This window comes from Perca fluviatilis, chromosome 4, assembly GCF_010015445.1.
Source record: "Perca fluviatilis chromosome 4, GENO_Pfluv_1.0, whole genome shotgun sequence".
In the NCBI taxonomy this organism is placed as follows: domain Eukaryota; kingdom Metazoa; phylum Chordata; class Actinopteri; order Perciformes; family Percidae; genus Perca; species Perca fluviatilis.
In genome coordinates, this window is record NC_053115.1 from 13,914,542 (window position 1) to 13,942,333 (window position 27,792).

General features: G+C 41.8%; 2 protein-coding genes across 6 annotated transcripts in view; both read left to right on the forward strand.

Annotated features, from left to right (window-relative positions):
• srgap2 (SLIT-ROBO Rho GTPase activating protein 2) overlaps positions 1-4,474 on the forward strand; it is a 61,255-nt gene extending 56,781 nt beyond the window's left edge. For all 3 annotated transcript variants that reach the window (XM_039797298.1, XM_039797299.1, XM_039797300.1), the window contains exons 20-23: positions 291-428; positions 728-950; positions 1,049-1,159; positions 1,257-4,474. In XM_039797298.1, coding sequence (XP_039653232.1) covers positions 291-428; positions 728-950; positions 1,049-1,159; positions 1,257-1,805 — 1,021 coding nt within the window. In that variant the 3' untranslated portion in view covers positions 1,806-4,474. The remainder of the gene's footprint in view (positions 1-290; positions 429-727; positions 951-1,048; positions 1,160-1,256) is intronic.
• Positions 4,475-5,971: 1,497 nt separating this feature from the next.
• Positions 5,972-26,758, forward strand: ikbke (inhibitor of nuclear factor kappa B kinase subunit epsilon). Of its 3 annotated transcripts, XM_039797302.1 has the most exons (22): positions 5,972-6,141; positions 6,249-6,367; positions 7,336-7,435; positions 7,704-7,841; positions 8,188-8,317; positions 8,394-8,575; positions 15,058-15,218; positions 15,760-15,870; positions 15,998-16,177; positions 18,341-18,537; positions 18,810-18,868; positions 18,965-19,056; positions 19,216-19,317; positions 21,271-21,325; positions 23,686-23,798; positions 23,884-23,960; positions 24,081-24,120; positions 24,220-24,321; positions 25,503-25,599; positions 25,834-25,925; positions 26,025-26,096; positions 26,205-26,758. In XM_039797302.1, the coding sequence occupies exons 3-22, from the start codon at positions 7,337-7,339 to the stop codon at positions 26,266-26,268; spliced, it is 2,163 nt and encodes a 720-aa protein (XP_039653236.1). In that variant the 5' UTR covers positions 5,972-6,141; positions 6,249-6,367; position 7,336; the 3' UTR covers positions 26,269-26,758. The 3 variants fall into 3 exon arrangements, with proteins under 3 accessions (XP_039653236.1, XP_039653239.1, XP_039653238.1); XM_039797305.1 differs by lacking the exon at positions 6,249-6,367; XM_039797304.1 differs by lacking the exon at positions 5,972-6,141 and having other exon boundaries at positions 6,154-6,367.
• The last annotated feature ends 1,034 nt before the right edge of the window (positions 26,759-27,792 follow it).

Genomic DNA, 27,792 nt, shown 5'->3' on the forward strand with positions numbered 1-27,792 from the left:
TTGAGGAGTTCCCTTTAAGTTGCGGCCACTTTTTTTGGGAGTGAAACACTTTGTAGTTTTGAAAAGGTTTAAAAAGATGAGTGATTATTTTTCATTTAGTACAACTTTATCATGTCATGTTTATCAGTCAACTTTTCATCACTACTTGTTCTTAATTAGAAGCAAAGTGGCAAAGTGGAAAGCCTTGTGTTTCAGAAGTAATGTATCTGTGAGAGAGTTTTTCCTCTGCTGGCTTGGTACAAGATGGAGGCGGAGCGACGATTTATAAACTACAGCTTTGATTGTTTCAGGTCTGACGGGGACAGGGGAAGTCCAAAGCCTGATGTGGACAGCAGGGACCTGCTGGAGGAGAAAGTGTCTACTAGAGGCAATGCTGCCTCTCCTACTGGAGCTCATGTGGCGGACATCTACCTGGCCAACCTGAACAAGTGTGTATCAGACTATTTACAGTATATTGTCATTTGCAACTTTAGCTTTTAGTTGATATGAAATGGATCGTATGGAAATCAACTTGGGGCCAAAAGGTTTCGAGGCAAAAAAAAAAGTGAAAGTGAGGAACCCACACCATAAAATGGAAGATTTCTTCTTGGTTTCTTCCTTATGATTTTAATTTGTTGTTGTTGTTGTTGTTTTCAGACTTTTTTTTTGCCCTGACTCCTTGAACCGAATCACAACCACAGCGAAAAAAGAAAAGGAAAAATAGAAATGAAATATTTGTCTCATTCAGGCTGAGGAAGCGTCCAGAGTCTGGGAGCATCCGAAGAGCGTTCCGGAGCTCAGAAAGCGACGGTACGAGTCCAGGAGCCAGTGGAGGGGGGGGAGGAGGAGGGGTGAGAACCGCGTCTCTTCCTGTTGGTGGGGCTCTGGTGAAAGAAACTGGAGACAAACGACCCGTCAGCGCTCACAGCATCCTCAACTCAGTCACTCGCCACTCCTCTCTCAAGACCAAGGTACTGTGACATCTTACCTTCAACAAATTGCTGCTGTAAATGACCTGTTTTTGTTTAATTTGGCAAGCATTTAAACAAGGGCATTATGAACATTTTAGGTGGAGAGTCCACAGTTGCGCAAGACGACTACAGCAGGGCGCTCTAAGAGCTTCAGCAACCACAGACCGCTGGACCCTGAGGTCATAGGCCAGGTGGAGCACAGCTCACAGGTACAACTTCAGATCAGTCACTAACATCCCCATCTGCTACTTTGGGGTATTTAGCACAAGGTTATATTTACTTTTATGTCCGCCTCTCATGTTGCAGGACATAGAGGCTGAGATGAGCTCTGTGAGTGAGCTCAGTAAGTTGGAGAGACAGAGCACCTCGAAACATACCCACACACCTGACGTGGTCCTGGACACACTTGAGCAGCTGAAAGGTGTGGGTGGTGGCGGTGGAGGAGGAGGAGGAGGAGCCTCGGAGCCCTCCAGTCCACTCCACTCCCGTCTGTTACGGGACTGTGAGGGGGGCTCCTCACATGCCCACCCACTTCAGCGCAGCGCCTCCTCCGCCAGCGACACGCCCTCCTCCTTTCGCCCGGCCAAGAGCCAGCCACGGAGCCCCCTGCCCTCCGCCACATCCCCCTCTCTCTCCTCATCTGTACCTTCCTTTAGGGAGCTGCGCCCCCCAGCAACTAGGCCCAAGCCGGTGGTGTTCCCAAAGAGCGGAGGTGGCAGTCCAGCCATGGGTTCCCCGACCTCTACTGTGCCCCCTACACCTCCTCCTCCACTTACAGGCCACACACACTCTCTCCCTCACACCCCTCCTCCTCCACCTCCACCCCAGTCTAACGACAAATCCTGCCCGGCTTAGGACTTCTCGGTCCGACCCATGATACTGATTCTTACATACTCTTTGATTCTTACAGCTCTTCTAGCAGGTGTTTCACACAAGACCTAACCCACTACTCATGTAGCATTCAGTTCTTGGTGTCCGGGGGAGTTCTTAAGGCATCATGTTCTCTTTAGAGTGTCAAGAGTTTTTTTCGCCCCTTTACTGGCAGCAATGCTTACTGCAGGTCAGCTATCAGAGGGTGTAGATTAGTGAACTCCCATAAAAAAAGACACTTCTTTTTCTTTTGCCAACGCAGAGATCCAAGGCATCACTGGATTTTGAATTTCTTTTTACAAGGGAACAGGACTCAGGATGGATACTTACAGACCTACAGCTTACATACACTAGTTTGTGATGTTTGGAATTGTGTTTGAGTGGGTGTGCAGGAGTGTTACTTGCTTTTACACGCAGATCTAAGTGTGGAACAAAAAACACTGTTTGATTTTTGTATAGTAGACATGACAGTTTTCCTTTTCTTTTTAATGACCCATGACTAGCGGACTGGAAGGGAGTGTTTGATTCCTGAGAATAGACTGTGAAATGCTAAGCTCTCGCTCTGTGTAGAAATGAAACACACTGACTTGCTGCTTCAGAAGTGGAAGACTGGAGATAAAGGTGGACTTTTGAGATGATGAAAGGAAAGAAAACTGGGCCAAATATCAGTGTATGTCATGTGATCGAGAGCTTTATTTGATCTCTTCCTCCAGTGTTTGATATGTTGGTGATTTTTTTTTTGGAATTATTATTATTATTATTATTACTGTTCAGTACTAGGACAACAACAAGAGCATAGCAGGAGCAGTGCTCTCCAAAACCGTACATGGCCAACAGTAGTTCTAATTACACATATAGCAATACAGATCATGAAAGCTGGTAGTTTGAGGCATTATGCTGCTTCTCTCCTGCAGCTCTATTATGTATGTAGGGGACCACTGAAACCCAGCATTTTTATAGGTAATGTTGGACTGTACACATGCGCACACATTCTCTCCAAATGTGTGTGTGTTCGTGTTTTGTGGCAGCTAAACGCCTTTCAGGTTTTCCTTGCATGCTGGGGCCATAGACAGCAGCCATTATGGTGAGCTGGCTGATTGCATCAGTTTATATATCTGCAGTACCAGCCACAGGACAACATCAAACCCAAGTTACAGCTTGCTTCTTTAACTAATAAACTTCAGACTTAACAGTAAAAAGGGTTATATTATTCTAATGGTGTGTATGTATGTTTAATAATCATGATGATAACTGGAAGCATGGAGCTGAGGATCCTCTTGAGTGTGTTTAGATAGAAGCACAACCAACCACCTCATCAAATGCGTTCTTAAGCAAAGTTTGCTTTTGTTTTACTTTTTTGTTCCCAGTTGTTAATTAATGCTCAGAATCTGTAATGGTAAAATGTTGAACTGTGTAGCTGTCTGGGTGTGTGTGTGTGTGTGTGTGTGTGTGTGTGTGTGTGTGTGTGTGTGTGTGTGCGCCTGTGTGAACATGCATGGATGTATAGTATGTATGCACCTCACCCCCCACCCAGTGCCCACCCATCATAAAGGGATGCCACCCGACAGCAGCTGTCTAGAGACAGACACTTCTCCCATGTTCTGGAGTACCAGCAGCCTTAGTGCTGAATAAATATGCACTGTGTACATGTGACCAGCTAAAAAGCCTGCAGGTATAGACATACAGTATGTTGTCTCATCTTCAGTTACTGCTGTAGCAAAACCAGTAGCGGACCAGCTTCTAAGTAGAAAGAGGACACGAAAACCCAAATACAAGGACTTTTTTTTTTATAATATTATTTGCTAAAATGTACCTTATGTACCCAAAACTAGATCTGAGGATGAATTGAGGAATATGTGAATCATTTTGCAAACACTGACTTCATAAGTGGACAGGAACGTTCTGGGTAAACTGAATACCTTATCGTTGTAGTTCACCTTTTTGAAACTGTATTGAAGTCATTTCACTGAGGCGTCCTCAAATTCCCCTCTCTCATGCCTTTCCCCTTCTCCCAGAAATACAGCCTGTACTGCATTCCTGTATGCTCTCTACCAGGTAATGAATTATACTTGTTAAGGTTTATTTTTTATCTCTGTATACTGTTTGTGTATTACCTGGTGTATTTGTGTTGCTCTTACCTCATCATGACAACTGGAGGGACTGTGACTGTGTGTGTTTGTGGTGAGAAAGGAACTCATCTAATGAACACACACTCTCACACATACAGACGTGCATGTGGTTGGTTGGTGTGTTTTGTCCCGGCTGTGCTGTTAAGGGGAGCTGGGACCCTCTTCGATCTCAAATCAATCAGTGGCACTTGAACAAATTGGCTTGCGTGTGGACTAACTGTGTGGGGATGATTTGTCAGAATTGAATATTGTTGAATATGCATTTTAGTGTCCATTTGAAAACAGCAGAACTAAAAAAAAAGACTGTAATGTCAAATCTATTTATAGTTGTCTCTGTATTACTGGAGAATCCTGTGTTCCGATGTACTTTGTATATACAATGTTGTACATTACAGAGGTACACTCTTTTTTGGTACAATATTGTACAGTAATAGCAATAGTAGTTTAATCGAATAGGCCTTATATAATTCTATGTGTAGTTCTTGTAGTAGATCTGTTTTTTTAATAAACATTGCTTGCTATAAAGATTCTTGAATTATTTGACGTTTGTAACAATAAAATGTTTCACAATTTGTTGTTACACATTTAATTTAAGAAACTCATCCATGAAAATATTAATAAAATAATGATAGAATACATTGAAATATGTATCTGTTCCAAGTACAGTAAGACATGTACATGTAAGAGACCAAAAATATACAGAAAGAAGAAGAAAAAAGTAAGTCAAGTAAATCACCAGCTGAGGGGTTTCGATAGCCTATTGGTAACAAAGCTTGCATAAAAGCTACGTAGACAAGAAAAGCCTCAAATCAAACCAAGGTTAAAGGGGTACTCCAGTGGTTTAGTATTACACTTCCATAAAGTTTGGACACTCGCAAAAAAAAATTTTTTAAATGGCCAAAAGTGAAGCAGCAGAGGCCACGATATTCTGACTTTTAGCCCCTAGTAACAGTCAAGCTCCAAAAGCACTTAATCCTACATTTCCTATGATGCAACTCAATAGCATCTTTCAGTGGACCTTCCTTACCCTGTAAATGCTCACTTCTTCCAAAGTTCACACTTACAGTTTGTAATGCAGGCTTTGTGCTTAAAAATGTTAAGCCAGTCTGAAAACCCTAATTACATCATTGGGTTATTTTTTTTTCAAACTTTAGAAAGCTCTCACCACAGCCACAGAAGATATTACTACTCGTCATGTAAAGTAGCTTGTAGAACATGCAAAGCCTGTCAGGCAACTAAATAGTGACATGCAGACAAACCGGTCGACTAGACACATACTGCACAGTTTCTGCAGTATTAGACCAAAAAGTGAACATGGAAAGAAAGGTCACATACTAAACCATATACGAAGAATAAATAGTATGAACCTACATTATCATTTTACTCATTGTAATTAAGAAAACAAACTTCGTGAATTGCCTGACTGACTCTTAAACATGGTTGCTCGATGCAATATTACAATGAGTTCCAATCTGTATCAGTGTATTGAAAAGGATTCAGACACATTGAGGTGAGGAATAAAATTGAGTGATATTAATTATATTTTACAGATCGAGTATGTGAATTTGTCTCTCTCAGGAGAGCAACAGACTGCACTGATCCAGAGACAAATCCTGGAGACATTAATGGAACAACAGAGAGGACAGCACTCATAGTGACTCTACAGGGACAATGGGAACACAATCACTTGCACATTCATAAAGGTGAAAACACATCTGGGTTAAATATCTGTACTTCAACAAGCCAGTTCAGGGCCAGATGCCCTTAAATGCATCTTAGGAGAACAACGGTTAGTGTTTGTAGATATGCATGCTGCTCATAGTCTCTTCTTTTCAGGACAAAACTTATCTCAAGTAAAAACTAGGAACAAAAAGGATTCCAGCAGATTCATCAGGATGCCTATAGTCAGGATGTGACTTATGTGTAATAACTGTATCTCGGTTAGCGCAACTCAGACGGATGCTTAGGCAGAACATGAAACGTTTATTTCCGCCTTCATTTTTGACTAGAGTCTAGAGACCATCCCATCCTAAACCAGTCACCGTATTGCAGTGATGCAAGCAGCTGCCTTCGATGAAACTCTATGAAACTCGTTAACTCTAAGAAACGGTCAGCAGCAGCAGGTTCTCCCGAACCGAAACGTTAACGTTAGCTACCTGTTCAGAAAGCAGGCATCAGAAGAAGTTTCACACGTAAGCGTATTTTGTTTTCAGGAAGTGTGATTTACCGTAAAGCTACGGGCCAGTTTGCGCTGTAACTGACAAGAGTGACGTTTATATTTTGCCGTCATATTTCACAGGAAAAAAAAACAGTTGTGCTGAGACAGCCAGCAGAACCGGCCGTGGTTCCGGTAACGATAGAGGCTATCAGGAATAACTGTCAGGAAGTTTATTTATGCTAACTGCATCAGCAGTCCAGGTAAGCGAACATTACAGCTAACATTTTAGTTAGTTAACGCTAATTAGTTAGTTAGTTAGCTAGCTAGTTGTTAACTAGCATAACGTTAGTTGCTAATATAATCATATAGCTAAGATAATTGTTGTGTTATTAAAGTGCACAGTCAATAAACTGCTGTTTGTCAGGTAAATTAGATACCATTTAACGCTAAATAAAAGTCACCAAAGTATAATGTAAAGTTAACGCTAAGTTAGCTAGCTAGCTAACTATGTTGGTTAACTGTTACCATCTCTATTAACGTGAGGAAATTAGTGTTTCTATAAGAACATAGCTAGAATTTGTGAAATAGTGTGTAGGCTACATGTAACGTTAACGTTCTAGCTAGCTAGCTACTAACTATACAGCTAGCTAGCTAACTATAGCGGCTACTTTTACTGTATTCAATAATTCATTCGCAAGGTTTGTATCTCCCTATGAGCACAAAGACAAAGAGGGCTTGTCTCTCTAACGTTACCCAGTTAATACTTTTCTAATTTTGTCTTTTTATTCTTTCTTTTGTATACTTTATTTAAAGAACACAACACACAATATATTTTACCCAGTATTGCAAGGATTTAAAATGTCCATTGCAGAGGTAGTTACATATACAAAGAAACGTGATACAAAATTAGTCTTAATTGCTTTCTCATTTTTAAGGTATCTTTTAGTGTTGCCATATTGATACAGTTCTTGATAAAAATGTCCAAAGTTTGGTTTGGAGTCTGCCCATTTCTTCTTGTGAATGTGAAATTTTCATAATAATAAAATTAACTGTACAAAACAATAACCTCTTTTTCCATCTCAATACCTTCAAAACGTATGAGAATGTATTTTCCCTGAAGTTGAATTGTTGGCTTAGTTTTCCTTCTTATAAAATATTAAACATCAACCCAAAATATTCTGGTATATATAAAGTCTAATTATCCTCTCTGTCTGTCTCTTCCCTCCAGCATGTCAGGGATGACGGCCAGTACAGCAAACTACCTGTGGTCTGTACAAGATGTCCTCGGGCAAGGGGCTACTGCCAGTGTCTACAAGGCACGCAACAAGGTAGCCACACTGTGGATGATTGTTTTAATCATAACACATTGTCAAGTTGTTTTTCCACGGAGCAGCTCATTTACATAACTGCTGCCATTATCTCAGATCTTCAAGCCTACTTTTTCTCTCAAAAACGACAGGATGTGTGATAAGAAAATGTTGTGTTTGCAGTGCTGATTGGCCTTGTTTTGATGTTCTTACATGGCACTGTGATGTGTTATGCTGATGTAAACGTGTGTGTGTGTGTGTGTGTGTGTGCGCGTGTGTGTCTTTGCAGAGGTTGGGTGAGCTGGTAGCCGTCAAGGTGTTTAACGTGTTGAGCTACAACCGCCCCCATGAGGTCCAGATGAGAGAGTTTGAGATGCTGAGGAAGCTCAACCACAACAATATTGTCAGGCTATACGCTGTGGAAGAGGTAAGACTATCATGAGAAGAGTAAAGACAAACAAGGACATGGAAAAACACTGCCATGTGTTGTGATGAGATAATTATCATTGTATAAAACAGGGCTGCAGTTCCAAATTAATTTGTAACATGGAATAGGAGAGCATTTGTACACCTGGTCACTTTCCTCTTTAAGTTATATTATCAATTTTCTTGTATCTATCGTGGAATTCTTGGCAGTAAGTTTTCCCTAATATATTTCCATAATGTTTACAGTGTTGAAGCAATTGCTCACCTCCTAATGTCTCTCTCTCTCTCTCTCTCTCTCTCTCTCTCTCTCTCTCTCTCTCTCTCTCTCTCTCTCTCTCTCTCTCTAGCTGCCCTCTAAACAGAAGGTGCTGGTGATGGAGTATTGTTCAGGAGGATCTCTTCTCAGCCTGCTCGAAGAGGCAGAAAACGCCTTTGGCCTGCCTGAAACAGAGTTCCTCACAGTTTTGCAGTGTGTAGGTGGGTATATATCTTGATATTTCTCAATAACTGCATACATTCTAAACTAAAGTATTCCTACCTTTCTTCTCTTTAGTGCAGGGGATGAACCATCTGCGAGAAAATGTTGTGGTACACCGGGACATTAAGCCAGGCAACATCATGCGGCAGGTTGGGGAGGATGGCAAGTCTGTTTATAAGCTGACTGACTTTGGAGCAGCAAGAGAGCTGGAAGATGATGAGAAGTTTGTGTCTATCTACGGAACTGAAGAGTATCTGGTAAGTTAACAGTCCCACCCAACTTATCCTACATCCACACTACTATGTTTTCATTCTCAAACGGTGTTTTAAAACTAAATCAAGTCGTCACAAGTGTGTCAGGACTTATCTCTGTCCATACTAATACACCCGAAAACGCATATCACAGACCATTCACGTACACTGGGCATGTGCGTGTCGATGTAAGCACATGTAAGGCCGGGTCCAGTCTTTCCATTTCTAAAAAAAAATTTTTAGATCAGTTTTTTATTATTTTTTATATTTTTGAACATACAAACAATGGCTTCTCCAGCCGAACATAATGGCGGCTTGTTTGAAATACGATTTCGTATTTTACGAAAATAGTTCACTGAAATGTGTTTCTGAAAACATTTTAAGTGAGAAATAGTCCATGCAGAATCTGTCTTCATTTCAGATCGACAAAGGTCAGTTTAAAAGATTTTTTCGCTCGTCATTTCCAGGTTAGCACTCCACCAATCAGATTGGTCATTGAGTCCGACTGCTCGCCCTCCGACCCAGCAAGTCAGGTCGGCCAAAATGAAGATGAAAACAAAATTACTTATTTTTAGAGGTCGACCGATAGTGGATTTTACCGATACCGATAGCTAGGTTGGGCCGTATTTGCCTATAACCGATTCATCGACCGATAGTATTTAGAATTGATACTGGACAAAATACATACATTTAAAAAAAAAAAAAAGTCCAGACACTTTTGCCAATAATCAAAATAATAATGTCATATTTATTGATATTACACCCACAGCAATGCTACACAAGCATGTGTGTTGTCTAAAACAGTTCTCCTACATATTTGGAGTCATCCAGTGCAAAAATAAACATAATGAGCATTATAATTCATATAAAGGACAAACTATTTACATTTCTTCAAAAAAGGCCCAAATGTATGCCAAATCTCAAAACAGTGACGCCATTCTTCTCTGTAGAACGGTTTAGTAGTAGCCTGATGTGGTCCTACTCAGATTCTAGTCAGAATGTGAGTCTGAAACCTTCTACAGAGAAGAATGGCGTCACGGTTTTGAGATTTGGCATACATTTGGGCCTTTTTTGAAGAAATGTAAATCGTTTGTCCTTTTATATGAATTATAATGCTCATTCATTGGATAGACCTACAACCAATCAGAGCAACGGAACTCAACGCAACTGTCAACAGAACTCAACACTGTGTATCGTCTCCCTCTTTGCACAATGCATTCGTTCTAACTTCTGACTTTTAGACTTTTTTGAAGCTGGATATATCATTTGTTGCGTGTAAATATAAATGTGGATAACGTTAGTGATAGTGACATGCTCGCTACAGTCGCATTTCTAGAGATGAATCGGCGAAAACACGTTTTATTTCAATGAGTCACGGCTTTGTTCTAATGGCGCTGGGCGCTCCCTCTCTTCACTCACTCTCCATCTCGCTCCACCATATAACGCTACCGTGCTTTCGGGCAGTTGTTGATGCTCCTCCGCTGAGGATTTGAAAATGAATGCGCTGTCGATTCTACACATCTCAATTCTCCAGCGGCAGCCACTAGACGGATCGTGGACGATTTGGGTCGGACTTGCGTTTATTTTTGTCAGTGTTTAACCGCTTGAGGTAAGTTAGCCTACTACTAATGTTTAGCGTCATCTCAGCCTCGAAAGCAAACAAACATACTTTTGTGCTGTTCTTTCTCTACTAATGCAGCATCTATTCAACAAATTAATAACTTTATAATGATATGACAAATTGTACTGTATACATACCTTTTTGCTGTCGATGCTTTAAACGCGCATCTGATGTCAGCCTTCTCCGCACAGCATGTGCTCTCCGTGCAGCGCGCAGTAACACGTGTCGAAAATAAACAACACGAGGCATCAGTGATAGTTTTTATTTCGCCTCTAGAGGCCACTATTGTAATGCATGATGCCCGCAGACCCTTCTCAGCTCTCGTGTACTGTGTAATGAATGACAGCCTTTTTCAGTCGCGGAAAATACTTTTCAATACTCATCTGGATTGAAGCAGCAAACATTCAATGTAAAAAATGACATAACATTATTCATAATAAGTTTATTTGATTCAGAGCTGCTACATATAATGTTTTGACCTCGACAACCTTACTGCATTTTACCGCAAACTTGCGCAATCGCGACATTGTATTCAGAATATAAAATATTTTTTATAGGACTTTTTAATGTGTGATTGTGTAAAGGTGTTCACGAGATCCCTTCGTGAACTTGTGAATTTCGCCAGCTGTCTTCTCTCGTTTTGATGGAGACAGACGCTGTGCGCACGGAGGGGAGGGGCTGTGTGTGTGTGTGTGTGTGTGTGTGTGTGTGTGTGTGTGTGTGTGTGTGTGTGTGTGTGTGTGTGTGTGTGTGTGTGTGTGTGTGTGTGTGTGTGTGTGTGTGTGTGTGTGTGTGTGTGTGTGAGTGAGAGTATTGTTCATATTTTGGCACAATGTTTCTGACCATAGTCATAGTGACTGAAAGTGAGATGCTAAAAAGAAACTACACGCTTTTTTCAGTAACGTTACTTTTTGACGTTCAACATTCAACTCAAACAAATAGGCCATTTAATAGACACTCCCACCACCGCACACCCCTATATGGCGCTTCAGGCTGATAACGCCGCTGGTCACGGATATTGTCGCAAATCATGCGAATAATAGCTTGCGTCTTGCGCATGTAGGCAGTAGGAGCATTATAAAATGTAGAATCTAACTGCATAACAGCTGCTAGCATCGACAACAAGGTCAGAAACGGCTGTAATTTGTTATCCATGTTGAAATAACCACCGGTAGTCAAGGCTGAGAGAGGTTTGTTTTCTTCCAGAAAAAGGGTCACGTGATAGGGGCGTGATGAATCATGGAAGGACACGATGTGTCTGGTAACGTAATTGTCTGCGTCATCGTTTCAAAAGGTCTCTGTTTCTGCCCGTCCAGACTGGATCAAATGGGGTCAGCAGCTTTTCTAAATGTCTCGGTTTTAGGGGTTCTAAAATGCTGGATCAGTGTGGACGCCAGGTGTAAACATAGCAAAAGTTATGGGTTTTAAAATGATACTGTATTAGTGTGGATGAAGCCTTAGTGAGCCTGTGTTTTGTGCTATCTTTGAAAATGCAGTCATCAATTACTTTTTTGAATAAAGTGACTTTGAGACAGAAGAGCGCATGCTTCTGCCTAGGCTGCACAATCCTTTTAACAATTTTTTTTTCGGAGTCATCCAAATATAATATATAGTAAAGATTGATTACAATTTATTAAATTAGTAGTGGAAATTCAAACAGCAAAATTCTAAATGCGTGAAAATCTTTGTAGGAAGAAAGTGGTGGGCCTGAAGGCTCTTATATACTAGACGCAGCTCAGCTGGCGTGTGCAAATGTGACGTCATGGGATCGCCGTGACTATTTGTACCCGTGCTGGTGCTCGCGACATTAGTTGCAGTCTTCTCCTGAATAGAGGTGGCACTAAGGCCCGGGACACATTAACCCTGAGGTCAGTGACTCAAATCTGTTCGGTGTGTTCCGTGCCGTCGTCCGTCTGGGGGGCTGTCGGCGTTCATTTTGGCCGACCTGACATGTTCAGTCGGCGGCAGGGAAATCGGGACTCACCCGGAAATGACGAGCGCGATGAGGTGACAAGAGTCTCTCAAAATCTGATCTTTTAAACTGACCTTTGTTGAGCTGAAATGAAGACAGATTCAGCAACTGCACGGCCTATTTCTCGCTTAAAATGTTTTCAGAAACACGTTTCAGTGAACTATTTTAGTACAATATGAGATCGTATTCTGAACGGCCGCCATGACAGTCTGGCTCTCAATATCTGGAGAAAACAAACCTATGTGACGCGTTCGTCCAATCAGCTGCCGGTTTTCATTTCTTGGGCAACATTACAGATTAGCGCCGCCTGCTGTTATAGAGATGTATTACGTCTCGTCTCCTCTCGTCTTTTTGGTCTGTTCTGTGGCAGTTTTTTGGACCTCGGGGACGCGACTGATCATATCGACGGGGTTTTCTGTCAACGGTCGCCCGTCGGCTATATGTGTCCCGGCCTTAATGGGCAAAGGCTACCAACTTTGCTCTTTCTACGCACTAGAAGAAGAAGAAACAGGTAAACAACGGCAGAACTGGCAGCAGCATTGCCGTCAATGCTTCGATTTGATTCGATAACCTACTTGGTTGGATCAAGCCTTCCATTCACCATAAAAGAACTCATCTTAACCCAGTAAGTTTACAAGAGAGACTTACAGTCACTCTGAGAGTCCTGGCATCCGGTTGTTGGCGAACTCGTTCAGGCCTCCTGTTTTTTTCGCGCCACTGAAAAAAAAGAGCCGTGCGCAACCTCTGCTTACGCGCTAGAAATCCGGGCGCAGCGGCAGGATATGATGTCATTTTGACGGCACTATGGCGCGCGCCACCTTGGATGCGGCTAGTATACCGTATGTTTGAATTAGGGCTGTCAAACAATAATTATTTTTTTAATCGCGATTAATCGCTGAATTTCTATAGTTAATCGCGATTAATCGCATGTTTTATCACATGATTAAAATTCTATTATTTTGCATTTCAGAACTGTTTTTAAGTATATATTAACAATGGAAAGCAATTATTACCAGGGTATCTTGATTGGGAATCAAATGAATGCAAAGAAAGTTACTTTATGAACTTGACTTTAAGATTTCTATTAGTTTATTATTTATTTACTGTAAACAAAAGAAGAAAAAAGGAAAAAAAGAAGGGTACTAAACAACAGTCAGGAACTTGTTTATTGTTAGGGCCATGGTCAAAATTAAAGATTTAATAATAATGTAATAACTATAACAATAACTTATTTCACCAGTAAATTGCTGTTGAACGACAAAAACAACCACCAGATGGGAAAAGGGAATTTTACAATTACTGTGAACGCACCACGAGGCTACCTGTTTTAAGTGAACGCACCATCTGTGTTGTTTAATTCCGACAACAGCAGCTGCTGCGCTGCAGAGCAGACTGTTAGGTCCCGGTGTTGGGATCCTCTACAGTGAAATACAGTCACACTTTACACTGTTTAACGTTACCTGTCAGCATTATAACCATGTTTAATCCAGCTGCTAGCTAAAGGTAGGCTAACGTTACCTGCTGTCAGGTGTAGTGTAAAGTCAGGCACCGGAATTTTCGTTCTTATTCGGTCTCGTTACTACCGTTTAGGTCGGCACGTTTCGGTACCCAACTCTACTTACCAGAGTCAATATAGTGTGCAGTAACTTCTAAATAATTGTGATTACTCACTGACGTCCAGTGAGCACCGGTTGATGAGACAGCATTTTCACTTTGCACTTTGGTTTCAATAACAGGTCGGCGAGTAGCACTCTCCAAAACAGTGCTTTGCCTGAGCCCACTAGCATCAACCTGAGTCACGTTAACTGTACTATGCTTAGCTCGTAGGTGGTAGCTCAAGCTTGACGTGCTTCGGTGAGATTTTAATTCGGCTTTACACAATATGCTTATGGCTTTCAACTTGTCTACGAGCCGTCCGGGAGTTTTGGAAAATAAAAAGAGCCATTCAGAATTGTGTTGCTGCTGCATTTCTCCATCATGCCTGCAGCCAGCAGCAGCAGGAGTTGTTACGAGGAAGTATGTCAGCTTGATGATAAGTAACGGTGCGGCAAAGGGTCAAAATAGTAGCCTGTTAGGCACGACGTGAAGCCGAGTGAAGTGAAAATAAATTAATAAATGGCGGCATGCGATTAATGTGCTCGGCCCTTAATCGCGTCGCGATTAACACGTTAATGCTGACAGCCCTAGTTTGAATTTGTCAGATCAAGAAATCCAGAAATATAGAGAATTTTCCTTAACTTTTCACCAAATTTAATTTAAATTTGTTAAGAGGTTGAGGTTAAGAGGTAAATTCTGCTAATTAAACAAGACAAAGGTCTGAGAACATAACCCACTTGGTGAGGGTAATAAATAATAAAAGAAATGTAAATGTAAAGTAAATTAAATTTGTAATAAACCACTTTGATATCTATATTTCTATACTGCTATAAATGCACCATTTCCACATAAGTATAGCTTACCCTCTCACCTCTGATCTGAATTTCTATGTGTTGCATGTGAGTGGTGGTGTGTTACAAACCCCACCATTGCATGGGAGTCCACTCCATGCCTGTGTTACCAGTGTTATGTAGTGACTGTTTTGGAATGACTTTGTGAGACAGGCCCTGTGCAGCCTAGATCGTAATACCTCGAAGCAACTTGTATTATGAAGCCTGGGTGGCCCTCTAGTGGACAAATGGGGTGTAAGGCTACACATTTCAGTGTACTACTAAATTTAACACTGTGTTCCCTGATAAAAAGAATATATGATATAGAAATAATACATGTTTAGATGATAATCTTAACTGCTATCAACATATGAAGGTTTGATGACTGTTTATCCACCTCTGCAGATTTGCTTGTGTCCTTTCTTCTTACTGTGTGTGTGTGTGTGTGTGTGTTTTGTGTGTTGTGTAGCACCCAGACATGTATGAACGTGCCGTGCTGCGTAAGCCTCAACAGAAATCCTATGGAGTGAGTGTAGACCTGTGGAGTATTGGTGTGACGTTTTACCATGCTGCCACTGGTAGTCTTCCCTTCACACCGTATGGAGGACCCCGCAGGAACAAGCCCACCATGTAAGTTAATACATTAGCTGTGAGAAATGAAATCACAACAAGCGCACGTTAACACAGGTGCGCACCTACATAATAAGCTTTTTTAAATTTAAAATGTTCAATGCCTTAACGCGCTGATGTGACCGAGCCCGACCCGAACCCGAACATCATTTCTAAATATCTGTCCGAACCCGGCCCGGCCCGTCGGGTACCGTCGGGCTCGGTTCGGTATGCACCTTTATATATATATATATATACATACACACATATTTATATGAAATTATGACATTGAGTTGGGTGTCAAAGTACTTGTCTTAAGCTCCATCTCCACCAGCCAAGATTTACTGTATATTGGAAAGCATACCACCATGAAACCAGTAGATGACATTTTCTCAGTGTTAATGAAAATACCACTTAACCATTTTAATTGTGCCAAATGCTTAGCTCTCCCCTTAGAGAAAGGTGTTTTTCTGCATGCTTCTTCAGGATTTCTGAGGTATCTGGTTAAACATGAACATCCATCAATGATCCGTCAGCCTGACTTGTGTGTTATGATGTGTAGGTTCAAAATGACTACAGAGAAGCCTATGGGGGCAATAAGCGGAATACAGCGGGTGGAGAACGGGCCTATAGAGTGGGGCTACCACCTACCTCACAGCTGCCAACTATCACAGTATGTCACCTGTTAAAGAGCATTTGAACATGCATCTCAGTGACTAATTAATGAGAACACGGGATGCTAACTTTGTCTTGATTGTCTCCATCTATTTCTCTCCCATTCTGTCCCTCTCTGTCTGTAGGGGTCTGGCGGTGCAGCTGGTTCCAGTACTAGCGGGTATACTGGAGGCTGACCAGGAGAGGTGTTGGGGTTTTGACCAATTCTTCACAGCCACCACAGACATACTGCAGCGGCAGCCAGTTCACATCTTCTCTCTGCAACAGGCCATGGCGCATTGCATCTACGTAAACCACTATAACACGTAAGTCTGCATAGGCGTATCGTCACACACATTATTCTGATCAAACACTAATAAAGCAGCCTTACAGATATAATATAAGCAATGAAACGTTAGCCTTGATCTTTTCTGGCTAACAATAATTCATGTCATTTTTATAGGTAGATAGGTTGGTTGCTGACAAAAATATGTACCAGTAACCAACATATCTGTCCTTTTTAAATCTATTTAATGTTACCACAGAAATAAGGAGGAAGCAAACCTGGCTGACGTTGGGGACCTGTCATTAGGCTGACTCCTCTTGATGTAGCTATACGTTAACTAGCTAGTTAGCTAGTGTTTTGCTAACATTGACTTACTTAAAGGTCCAGTGTGTAACGTGTTTAGTTGTTCATTATCAAAATCTGTGATGCCCGTTCACAAACTTGTCCTTTTTCATGAATATTTACCTCCACCATCAATTCCAAGTATTCCTTTTGGCTTTAAATTTTACGTTTGCATTCGCATGAACTGGGGTAGACGCTCCATATTCATGCGCCATCTTGAAATACGTTAGCCGGTAAGGGACATACAGGACAAACTGCTCCGCCTTTCGCGTTTTCGCTGTCCCATGATAAACTCCCAGCTGCTGCTAATGCTGCTGATGGGTATCGTAGCTTCCCGGCCCCGGCAAGTTTGAAGAAGGAAACGTGGAGGACCACACATATTCAAAATCAAAATTTCTTCTTCGCCCAGAAAAAGAAAAAGGATAATGAATAGAGCAAGAGACCGGCTTTTTGAAGCGTGAAGGCTACCTTAGCTGTAATACGTACTTTGAACTGCGTGGTGCGAGAGAGTTGATTGCGATATATGATCTCAACGCTAGATGGGAGAAATTCTTACACATTGGACCTTTAAGATGTGACTATATACAATGTAACGGATCCGTGAAGATTGTGACACGAATGTAATGTGACTTTACATAGTAATGTTACCTTTGAGGTGTCCTTGGTGATGGCATTGATGGTCAGCTGAGGATAAGGTCTACCCCACAGCCTAATCCATTCTTTACATCGGACAGAATTTGTTTTCGGAACATAACACCTTCAAAGCGGTCAGGGAGTGTCGCTTTTACAGGTCCACTACAGGTCACTTCTTTTAACCATCTTCAAAATTTGGTTTCTTCATTCTTTTCAACATAGACGAGCCTAGCACAAAGCATATCTAAGTATAACTGCAAAGGAGAAAGCTGACCGATGTTCTGCCGCATACAAAGCTTGCTCAACTGTTATTGGAGCACAGAGCGAAAAGGGGCGGGGCTTAGGCAGGGTCAATTGGTGCCACAACATGAGAGGAGAAAAAATGGTTTGCTTTCATGGCAGCACAAAGATTGTTGTATATTGTGCTATGCAAGTTGTATTTTCCTGACCCTTAAATGTGCTTTGCCTGTTCCTGTTATTTGGTGTTTTTGTTTACTTTATGGCTTGGCACAAGAGTAGCTGGGGTTTGAGAACAAAGTGATTCCATTTTAATGAGGTAGCGTAAGGTGGTATGTTGCTATTTTGGTCAAAAGTTACGTTATTTACAATATGACTCATTGGTCGATGATTCCACCAACAAGCCAAAAATGTGAAGCAATTGTAGCATTATGTTATACTTTAAAAAAAAATTAGAGCCACATAATGTGATGTGAGCTGATTCATGGCTGTAAATAATTTTGTTAATGTTTACAGTATAGTGGTGAATAAGGAATTAGTTTTGTAGGAAAAAAATACAATTTCTACAAGTCAGTTTGGATTGTAAACTGGATTGTGTCTAATTGTTTATGCAGCCATGTGAAGGCTTAAACAGATTTGTCTGATAAAATGTAGAGGAAGTCGTATATGTATAATTATTTAAATGCAACCATATTGATTATTCATAGTCAAACAAACTATCGGCTACCATTAGATAATGCAGCAAGTTTGTACTTACATGTAACTACGGTTACCAATGGTTATTATGTCGATCACTTTTCTCCATGCATCGTTGGACATTGAAAATGTGACCAGCCTTTCGAAATCTTTACATTTGTGCAGAATTGCAATTATAGCAGTGACCAAGAGCACTGATCCTGATCACAAAATGTAGTCAGGATGCAGAATCAAACCTGAACTTTAAAAAGGTGTCTAGCAGCCAAAAATCTCTCACTCCTCTCAATTCTCTCAGGGTGTCAGTGTTCTTTGAGGAGGTGGCGTCTCAAACCGGTATAGGAGTTCAGCTGCAACATCTGCTGTACCTGGGTCACAACCTCCCTCTGGAGGGCAACATGAAGGTGGTCAACCTTCCACGTACTTCACCTGCCCAGCCCCTCATTCTGCTCAGCTATGGGCCTGAAGCAAATACCAGCATGCCCTTCAGAGAACGTAAGACAATCAAAGACCTGTACACCTTTGATATGTTTATGTGAAGTCTTAAGCTTCCCTCTTCTTTATTCTTTGATATTCCCCTAGGGGAATGCCAACACCAGATATAGGGAAATGATATACAAAAGAGGAGTGCATCATGAATGTTGGTTGAAAAAGAAAGTAATCACATTTGAAACAACGTGTGCATACAACACACACACACACACACACACACACACACTGTTTCCATAAGTCATGTATTTTGTGTGTTTTTTTTCTCTCCTCTGTAGCAGAGACTCCAGTCATTCCATCCAGGTTTGATGTCATGGCAGACTACAACTTCTCCAAGGTACTGCTGTTATATTTATATATATATTTTTTTATCATTTATAAGCATCCAATCCATTTTTTTTATTATCTCCTTTACTTCCCCTCTTTTCTGTAGGTAATAGTGGGAGTGGTCTACCAGTATTTGAGGATAGTACAGTTGCTGCACACACACCGAGAGCTGCTGCTGCAAGGATACTACAGCTACATGTGAGACACACACATGTTAAATTAACAAATAGTTATTTCACTGCACTGCAAAGGAGCGATGTACCTATGAGGTTATGTACTGAGTCTCAGTAATGACCCTTATCAAACTCTTCTCCCATCCCATTTTTCCTCCTCTCGCACACTCTTCTTGTTCCTCAGGATGAGGTTGCGCAGGGAGTGTGAAGAAGCAATGCACAGTATCGAGATGATCACCATTAGACTGCAGTCTTGCCTCAACGTAGAACACAGGACACACACACTGTGAGTGTATCTACACACTTTTTGAGCCAAACTGGGGGTGTTAAAATTCACACATATGTATTTGTATTGCATGCATTATGATACACAGCAGGAAGGCACAGTGTTTCCCACAGATTAGAAAGCAATTTGTGGCGGGGGGGTGTTGCCCCGTGTCACAAATCTATCTCTTTCTCTCCTTGGCTTTAATAGAAAAATGTATTTGACGCATCGTGACGCATCGTGATGCATCGTGATGCATTGAGATGCATTGAGATATCGAATCAAATCGAATCGGAAGATCAGTGAAGATTCACACCTCTACTAATTACACTGGTCGGACTGTTGAGCTCTGTTTCAGACTGACTCCTCATTTCCACAGCATGCATAACGGCTGCGGACCGGCTGCGCTGCGTGTCTGCTGCGTGCTCCGCCGTCCGTCAATACCCACCAGGTCCGGATTTGTTGCGGAACGGCTGCAGCCATGACTGACAGCTGTAGTCACGAGGATCCACAAGTTCTTGCAAATTCACGTAGAATAGAACCACAAAACCAACAACAGTTAGTTTCCATCCAGAGGAGTAGAGGTTGAAACAAGTCTGAGCTGTGTTTTCAAGGTGTAGTGCAGGGAAATATGATCCGCCGTGAGCACGGTATATTTTATTTTGAAAATTAACCGGATATTTATTTTGTTTCTTTGCTCGACTTCCTGTCCCGAACTATCTGCCGTGTGCTGAATTGCTGCGGAGCTCTCCGGCGTCCGTCAAAAATAGAAGCTCTGCGTATCTGCTGGGACGGGGACGGAGTAGGGACGCAGACGTTCCGCAGTCTTTGGAAATACACACATTGACTTTAATGGAAACCTAATGACTCGACGTTCCGGAGACGTTCTGGAGACGTTCCGCAGATGTTCCGCATCCAGTGGAAATTGCCGGTGATACCTCCGGTTCAGGCTGGTCCTCATCCTCAACACGGGCCTTTTTCAGTCGCGGAAAATACTTTTCAATACTCATCTGGATTGAAGCAGCAAACATTCAGTGTAAGAGTAAAAAATGACATACCATTATTTATAATACGTTTATTTGATTCACAGCTGCTATATAGTGTTTTGACATTGACAACCCAACTGCATTTTACCGCAAACTTGCGACTAGTTAACTTTCTAAAGCGGGCACAATCGCTTGTTTGCTAAGAGTCGGGTCGGTGATTGTGAATGTGTGATTGTGTGAAGGTGTTCACGAGATAGATACCAACCTTTCGTGAACTTGTGAATTTCGCCAGCCGTCTTCTCTCCTTTTATGGAGACAGACGCTGTGTGCACAGTGGGCTCGATGGTGTTTTAAGCCTCCAACGTCGCCTTACAGGCAGCTTACCCTCAACTAAAACCTTAAACCTGCCTTAAACATAACCATTGCCTCGCTGCCTGGAAGGCGCTGTTGGGAGCTAAAAACACCAAACACCGCACGGTGTGTGTGTGTGTGTGTGTGTGTGTGTGTGTGTGTGTGTGTGTGTGTGTGTGTGTGTGTGTGTGTGTGTGTGTGTGTGTGTGTGTGTGTGTGTGTGTGTGTGTGTGTGTGTGTGTGTGTGTGTGTGTGTGTGTGTGTGTGTGTGTGTGTGAGACCCAAGTGACAGAGAGACGGAGGAAAGCAGGGAAAGGAAATGCAGGAGAACGTTCTAAACGCAATGTGCGGCAGCCGGTGTTGATAGTGAGTTGCACCGCCACACATTAGTCTGTGTGTGGGAAACACTGAGGCATATGAGCTGTACTCGCTTTTTTAGGTTGAATTTTCTGCCATGAGTGTGATGTAGGTTTGCTCACTATATGATCTTAACTGCTATCAACGTATGTTGTGGATTCTGAGAGAAGTATTCTGTTGACAAATGTAGCCCACCTTTTATATTGTGATAATTCAACCTGCAACCTCCTCTTTTTTTCTCTTTCTGCTCCCATATCTGTTGTATCTTTATTTTTCTTAGAGGCCATTACGCTTCAGAAGACCAAGGTTCAGCTGATAGGCAAAAGCTGCATCTGGTGAGTGGTGTCAGAAAGAAGTATCATAGCTAGACTAATGTGGCTGATGAAAATGGTTTTGGGAATGTGGCTTTTCTGTATTTTTATGCGATTATTCCTTCATTAATGAATATATATGTTATTCTACTTAACCCTGTTTCCCAAACCAAGCCAAACTTGTAGAATATGAAAGGTTGAAACAATCAGGTGTACAAGATTTATTTTTTTTTCATATGAAATAGCCTTTCTGTTTAATGAATATTTAATATTTAATGCCAGGCGTCAAAACGGACACATTTCGGTCATACAAGAAAGTGATAAAGTTTGACATTTAGTCAAATATAGTATAGTCAAAATATTGCATTCTAAGCAACCAGGGTGCCCTAGGAGTTCTCCCTTGGTCAGTATTTTTACAGACATTGCAATAAGCAATCATAAGTGAGTGAAAAGAACAGACAGAGATGCAACATTGTTGAGCTTTGTCAACATTGTCAAAACACTTTTAATTTGAAATACTGTTAAAGGGGTGATAGAATGCAAAACCGATTTTACCTTGTCATAGTTGAATAACGACAGTTCGGTGGGACATACATAGAAGCTCAAAATCCCATTGACACCCCTTTACTATGAAAATCTCATATTTTGAAACTGCTGCTGAAAACGGGCGAATCTCAACAAAGCTAGTTGCTTACGTAAGCATCCCAAGACCTGTAACTTTGTCACGCCCATGGGTGTATTAAGAGAACAGTCACGCCCCAACATTTACATAGGCTACACAACTGACCTGAGATCAGGTAGTCTTCTGAATCTAGGTCGCGCAGATCTCTGCTATTCCATTACAAAATTCACTTCTGAAACTTTTTTATGCGAGAAATCAACTATGTAAAGCTCAAATATGGGACGTTTTACGAAAATTGATGGCTAATTGCAAATTTTGTCCGACTGTGTGTCGAAGTTCAGCGGCCATTGCTGCCATAAAAATACCTTAAATTCAAATTGGACACAACGGTTAGCTTTGTAAGACATTGGGGAATAATGTTATGTAAGTGGCGTGACGAAATTCAAACTGTAAATATATTATAGTTATGCCGGCAGCTGGCCGCGGAGCCCCGTATGCAGTATCCACAAAGGGTGACTTTGCCCTGGGTATGGAGCCCAGCAGGCTGCCGCTTTCTCGTCAGACTGTGTGGAGCTCCTAAAGTCCGACACGTCTTACCAAATTTGCAATTAGCCATCAATTTTCGTAAAACGGCCCATATTTCAGCTTTATATAGTTGATTTCTCACATAAAAAAGTCTCAGAAGTGAATTTGGTAATAAAACATCGCAGTGTCTGGAATATGAGATTCTGTCGCGTCTCTAATGTGTGTGTGTATTGGGGATTCGCTCAACCAATCAGCGTGCGTCTCTAATGTGTGTGTATGGGGATTGGCTCAACCAATCAGCGCGCATCTCTAATAGCCAGGACACACCAGCCAGATGGCCGACCGTCAACAGAAAAGCAAGTCAAGATGATCGGTCTCCCCGTGTTGGTCCAAAAAGTGCCACAGAACACACCAAAGAGACGAGACGTAATACGTCTCCATAACAGCAGGCGGCACTAATCTGTAATGTTGCCCAAAAAAATGAAAACCGGCAGCTGATTGGACAAACGCATCACGTGGGTTTGTTTTCTCCGGAAATTCAAAGCCAGACTGTCATGGCGGCCGTTCAGAATACGATCTCATATTGTACTAAAATAGTTCACTGAAACATGTTTCTAAAAACATTTTAAGCGAGAAATAAGCCATACAGTTGCTGAATCTGTCTTCATTTCAGCTAAACAAAGGTCATTTTAAAAGATTTTCATCAGATTCTGAGAGACTCTAGTCATGCGCATTCCGCTCGCCATTTCCGGGTGAGTCCCGACTGCCCTGCCGCCGACTGAACATGTCAGGTCGGCGAAAATGAACGCTGACTGATGGCACGGGACACACCGAACAGACTCGAGTCACTGACCTCCCCAGACTGTCCAACGGCCGATTTTCGGCCCTGTGTGTCCCGGCCTTTATGTGTGTGTATGTGGATTCGCTCAACCAATCAGCGCGCAGCTCATCTAAATATTCATGAGCATACCATATTTGGAAGAAAAGCTCTTGTTACAAATAGGGCCAAAACACAGGGATTCATAAGGGCCAATAAAATATCAATCAGGCCATTTTCAGCCCAACCAATGTTACATACCTCATTAGGAGACCATAAGGAACAGTGTGAAATACCCTCATCATTCATTCTATCACCCCTTTAATGTAAACTAATCCAGGATTATGGACTGTGAACCATTCATTTTTGTGGCAGGTTTGTTGATTCAGATATCAGAGTCTGTTGCTGCTGTTTCTTCAGGTCCATGAGCACTTGCCTATATACGCTGCCGGAATCCACGAGTTTCAGAACCGACTGGACCATCTGCAGATAGAACAGGCCAAGCTAGCAGAGACGCTGGCCAATGACAAGAGGTACTCCAAACATACATGGATATAAAGCTTCAGAGTGGCCTCATGGGTTTGGGCTGTTTGAACTCTGACCTCTTGCCTCCCACAGCAGTAAGAAGATGGAGGTGCTGCTGCAGAAGATAATGACAATTCATCAGCATTATCGTAAAGACAAATTAACTGGCAGTATGTATGTTTTTTTTTGTTGGCATGGCAAATGCTGTAAAAAAAACTGTATTTTTATTGCTCTTTTTTTGTACATGTTAAAATTGACAATACCTTACTCTTTTCTTATTTTCACCACAGAGTTGGCATATAACGACGAGCAAATCCACAAGTTTGAGAAGTGAGTATGTGTGGACACAGCTCCTGTCTTGCTCATCCAGCCAGTGAAGGATGCTATTCTGAGCTCTCCTGTAATCTGCTTGTCACTCTTCCATCCCAGAATCCACCTGTCGACCCACATTAAGCGAGTGAAATCTCTCCTACGAGAGGACTGTGTGCAGAGATACAAAGAGCTTTTGGCCTCAACAAGGACGTGGAGCAGGTCAGAGCCGGCTCTCAAGTCGCATTTTTAAACTCCAAACACACAGCAGATTCACTTAAACTGTGTTAGTTATCCCAACAACTATGACTGTTTACAATAAAATAACTGTTTGTTTGGTTTGACAGCCATTCACACAGATGATGAAAGCTTATATGAAGATTAACACGTGGCAGTAGGACATTGCTATTCAGCAGTCCCTCTCAAACAGATTAATGTGTTAGTCTGCATTACTAATCTACACTTCACTGTTTGACAAGTGATATTGAGATTATAGATTGTGTAACACTTTACTCTATTTCATTTCAATTTTATTTATAGTATCAAATCATAACAAGAGTTATCTCAAGACATGTTACAGATAGAGTAGGTCTAGACCACAAAGACCCAACAATTCCAGTAATTCCCCCAAGAGCAAGCATTTAGGGTGACAGTGGCGAGGAAAAACTCCCTTTTAGGAAGAAACCTCGGTGGTGAGAAAAACTTCCTTTTAGGAAGAAACCTCGGACAGACCCAGGCTCTTGGTAGGCGGTGTCTGACAGTGCCGGTTGGGGATGTGATGAACAATGGCAATAATAGTCACAATAAAGATAATGGAACATTGACTAGAAATAGTAGGTGTAGTAGTTCATGGCATAGCAGGGCACTGCAGGGCGTTACAGGACGTCGCAGGGCACAGCAGAGCATAGCAGGGCGCAGCAGGATGTAGCAGGGCGTAGCATTCAAATTTGTAACAAACGTCCACTTGGAGAAAGGTTATATAACCTATTAGGAGAAAGGTTAAATAAGATGAAATTATGATGAAAATATATTTTTTTAAATTCAAAACTGTGTATTCGTGAATTCATTATTTATTTTTTAAAAACGCGGTCTCTGTAGACAGCCCAGGCTCCACAAACGGCAACAAAAACAAACTGTGCCAACCTACACAACGAACCATAACAAACAGTGTTCCAGCCACTAACCAACAAGAAGGAGCTGGTTGAGTCATGAATACGCATTGTGGAAGTAGCCTACGTGCTAACGCTGCTGCAGTGATGGCTCAACCAGCTCCTTCTTGTCAGTTATCTCTCAACCTCCTTTCCTGTCTACAGCTGTCCTGTCTATTAAAGGCTAAAATGCCAAAAAAAAACAAAAGACAACATGGTATTTTTGACTGAAGTCTGTCTGTAATGTATTTGCAGTGTTTTACTGGAGATGCAGACCCGACTGCAGGACTTCAGCTCTTTCTCCACAGGCTTGTTGGCAGACCTGGCGATGAGTGAGCAGCGCCAAAATAAGGTCAACATTTCACTTTCTGTCTGTGTTGAAGACCTCTCTCTGAAGCTCAGATCAAATATTGTAACATAACCGTTTGCACAAAGACATGTATCTGCACTGATTTAAAAAAAAAAAAAAGTTATTTGATATTTTTTATTTAATTATTGTTAGATTTGGGAGTTAAGTGGCTATGTTGGTGACGTCACTCATGTAGCATCTCAGTGGTGATGATGATGTTTCATCTGTCCTCCTCAGGCTCTGGACAGAATCCTTTTCACTCTGCAGTCCAAGCAAACAGGACAACAGCCTGGAATCGCACCCAGGGACAAGGACCACATGGTCTCTAGGTGTGTGTGTATGTGTGTCTGTGTGTGTGTGTGTGTGTGTGTGTGTGTGTGTGTGTGTGTGTGTGTGTGCCCTGATAACATATCTTCCTTTTGTTCTAGGATGCACCATCTGAAGGAGGAAATGGAGATGTTGGTGAGGGAACTACATTGTAACAACAGCATTATCGAGAGGTTTGTTGAGTGACCAACTTCTTGTCTCTGTTGAAACGCACACCCCCATATACAGTAGGTGAGAAAGTATGACGTTGATTGGTTGTATTTTTTGTTGTTTTCCTATAGTCTGGGAGCAGTGAACCCTGCAGCAGCTCTGGAGCCGAGCTTGGCCAGACCTTCTACACTGTGACAACAGTGCCGCATCTTAACTCACAAATCCACACACACTGGCTGCAGCCCATGCTGTATGAAGAGAAAGCAGCCAAAGACAATCAATAAAATGCGAATCTACACTTAGAGATAAGATGCACAGAATGTAGAAGAAGGAAACGCCACTGATGGATTTTTAGTCAGTGTGTGTGTGTGTGGCTGGTGACTGAGTACAGCAGTTCAATACAGACTTCATTAATGCTTTTAGTGTTATTGTATTTCTAATAGGTTGCCACAGTAATGGACCGTCGGGATAACGAAAAAGGAATACCAAGGCTGCTAGAGTATTTTTCTAGGGCCATGTTTCTTCTTTGTCCCACAGAAGAAGCTCCGCGGAATCTGGAGAAACTTAAATACTGACACTGTGTCTCTCTGCCTGTGTACATCTGTCTGTCTTATGTGTGTGTGTTTGTTAAAGGAACACGCCGACTTATTGGAAGTTTAGCTTATTCACCGTAACCCCCAGAGTAAGACAAGTCGATACATACCTTTCTTGTGTCCGTGCGTGTTGTAACGCTGTCTGACGGTTCCACCGGTAGCTTAGCCTAGCACAGAACCTGCAGGTAACTGGTTCCATCTAGCCTACTGCTCCGAATAAGTGACAAAATAACGCCAACATGTTCCTATTTACATGTTGTGATTTGTAGAGTCACAGCGTGTACAAAAAACAACGTAACATGAGACACAGCCGTCTTCTAACCGTAAATAAACCGGGAACTATATTCTCAGACAGGCTTGCTGCGAGCATTTCACTCCGCCCAAGTACTATATTCTTCCGCCTGAGAATATAGTTCCCGGTTTGTTTACTTGTTTGTGTATTACTGGAACCATTCACCTGCATGTTCTGTGCTGGCCTGATGCCACTGGAGCCGTCAGACAGCCTTACAGCACGCACGGAGATGAGAAGGGTATGCATCGACTTGTCTAACTCTGGGGGTTACGGTGAATAAGCTAAATTCCCAATAAGTCGCCGTTTTCCTTTAAGGCTTGAGATGCTGTCTTTTTTTTCTAATGGTTGATCTTTCAAATTGTTTCATGTGACTTAATTACTGTTTACTTTAAGTTAGGGTTGCACGATATTGACAGAATGTGATATTGCGATATTGATTATGAATATTGCGATATCAATATTAATTTCGATACTTTTAAAGTTACGGGAAAACGCATCCAAATAGATTCATAACAAATGAAACCAGTTTTCTTACAACACAAGCATTATTTCAACTGATGGTCGTATTGGACTGGTACAACATGAATAAATAAATAAGGACCATTTTTACAGAACAGGACATGTGCTGGTTGCACAGTATTAAAACACAGTATTAGACACAACTTTTCTTTCGCTTCTCTGATTCGTTCCGTTTCGTTGTCTCTATCAGTTTCTTCACTTACACTGACACTGTCAAAATATGCACACACCTGGCACACTACGTAGTGTTTGTCACGTAGTGGACCCGTGCGCTGACGTGCATTAACGTGCAAGTGGCGCGGTAACTGGCCAATG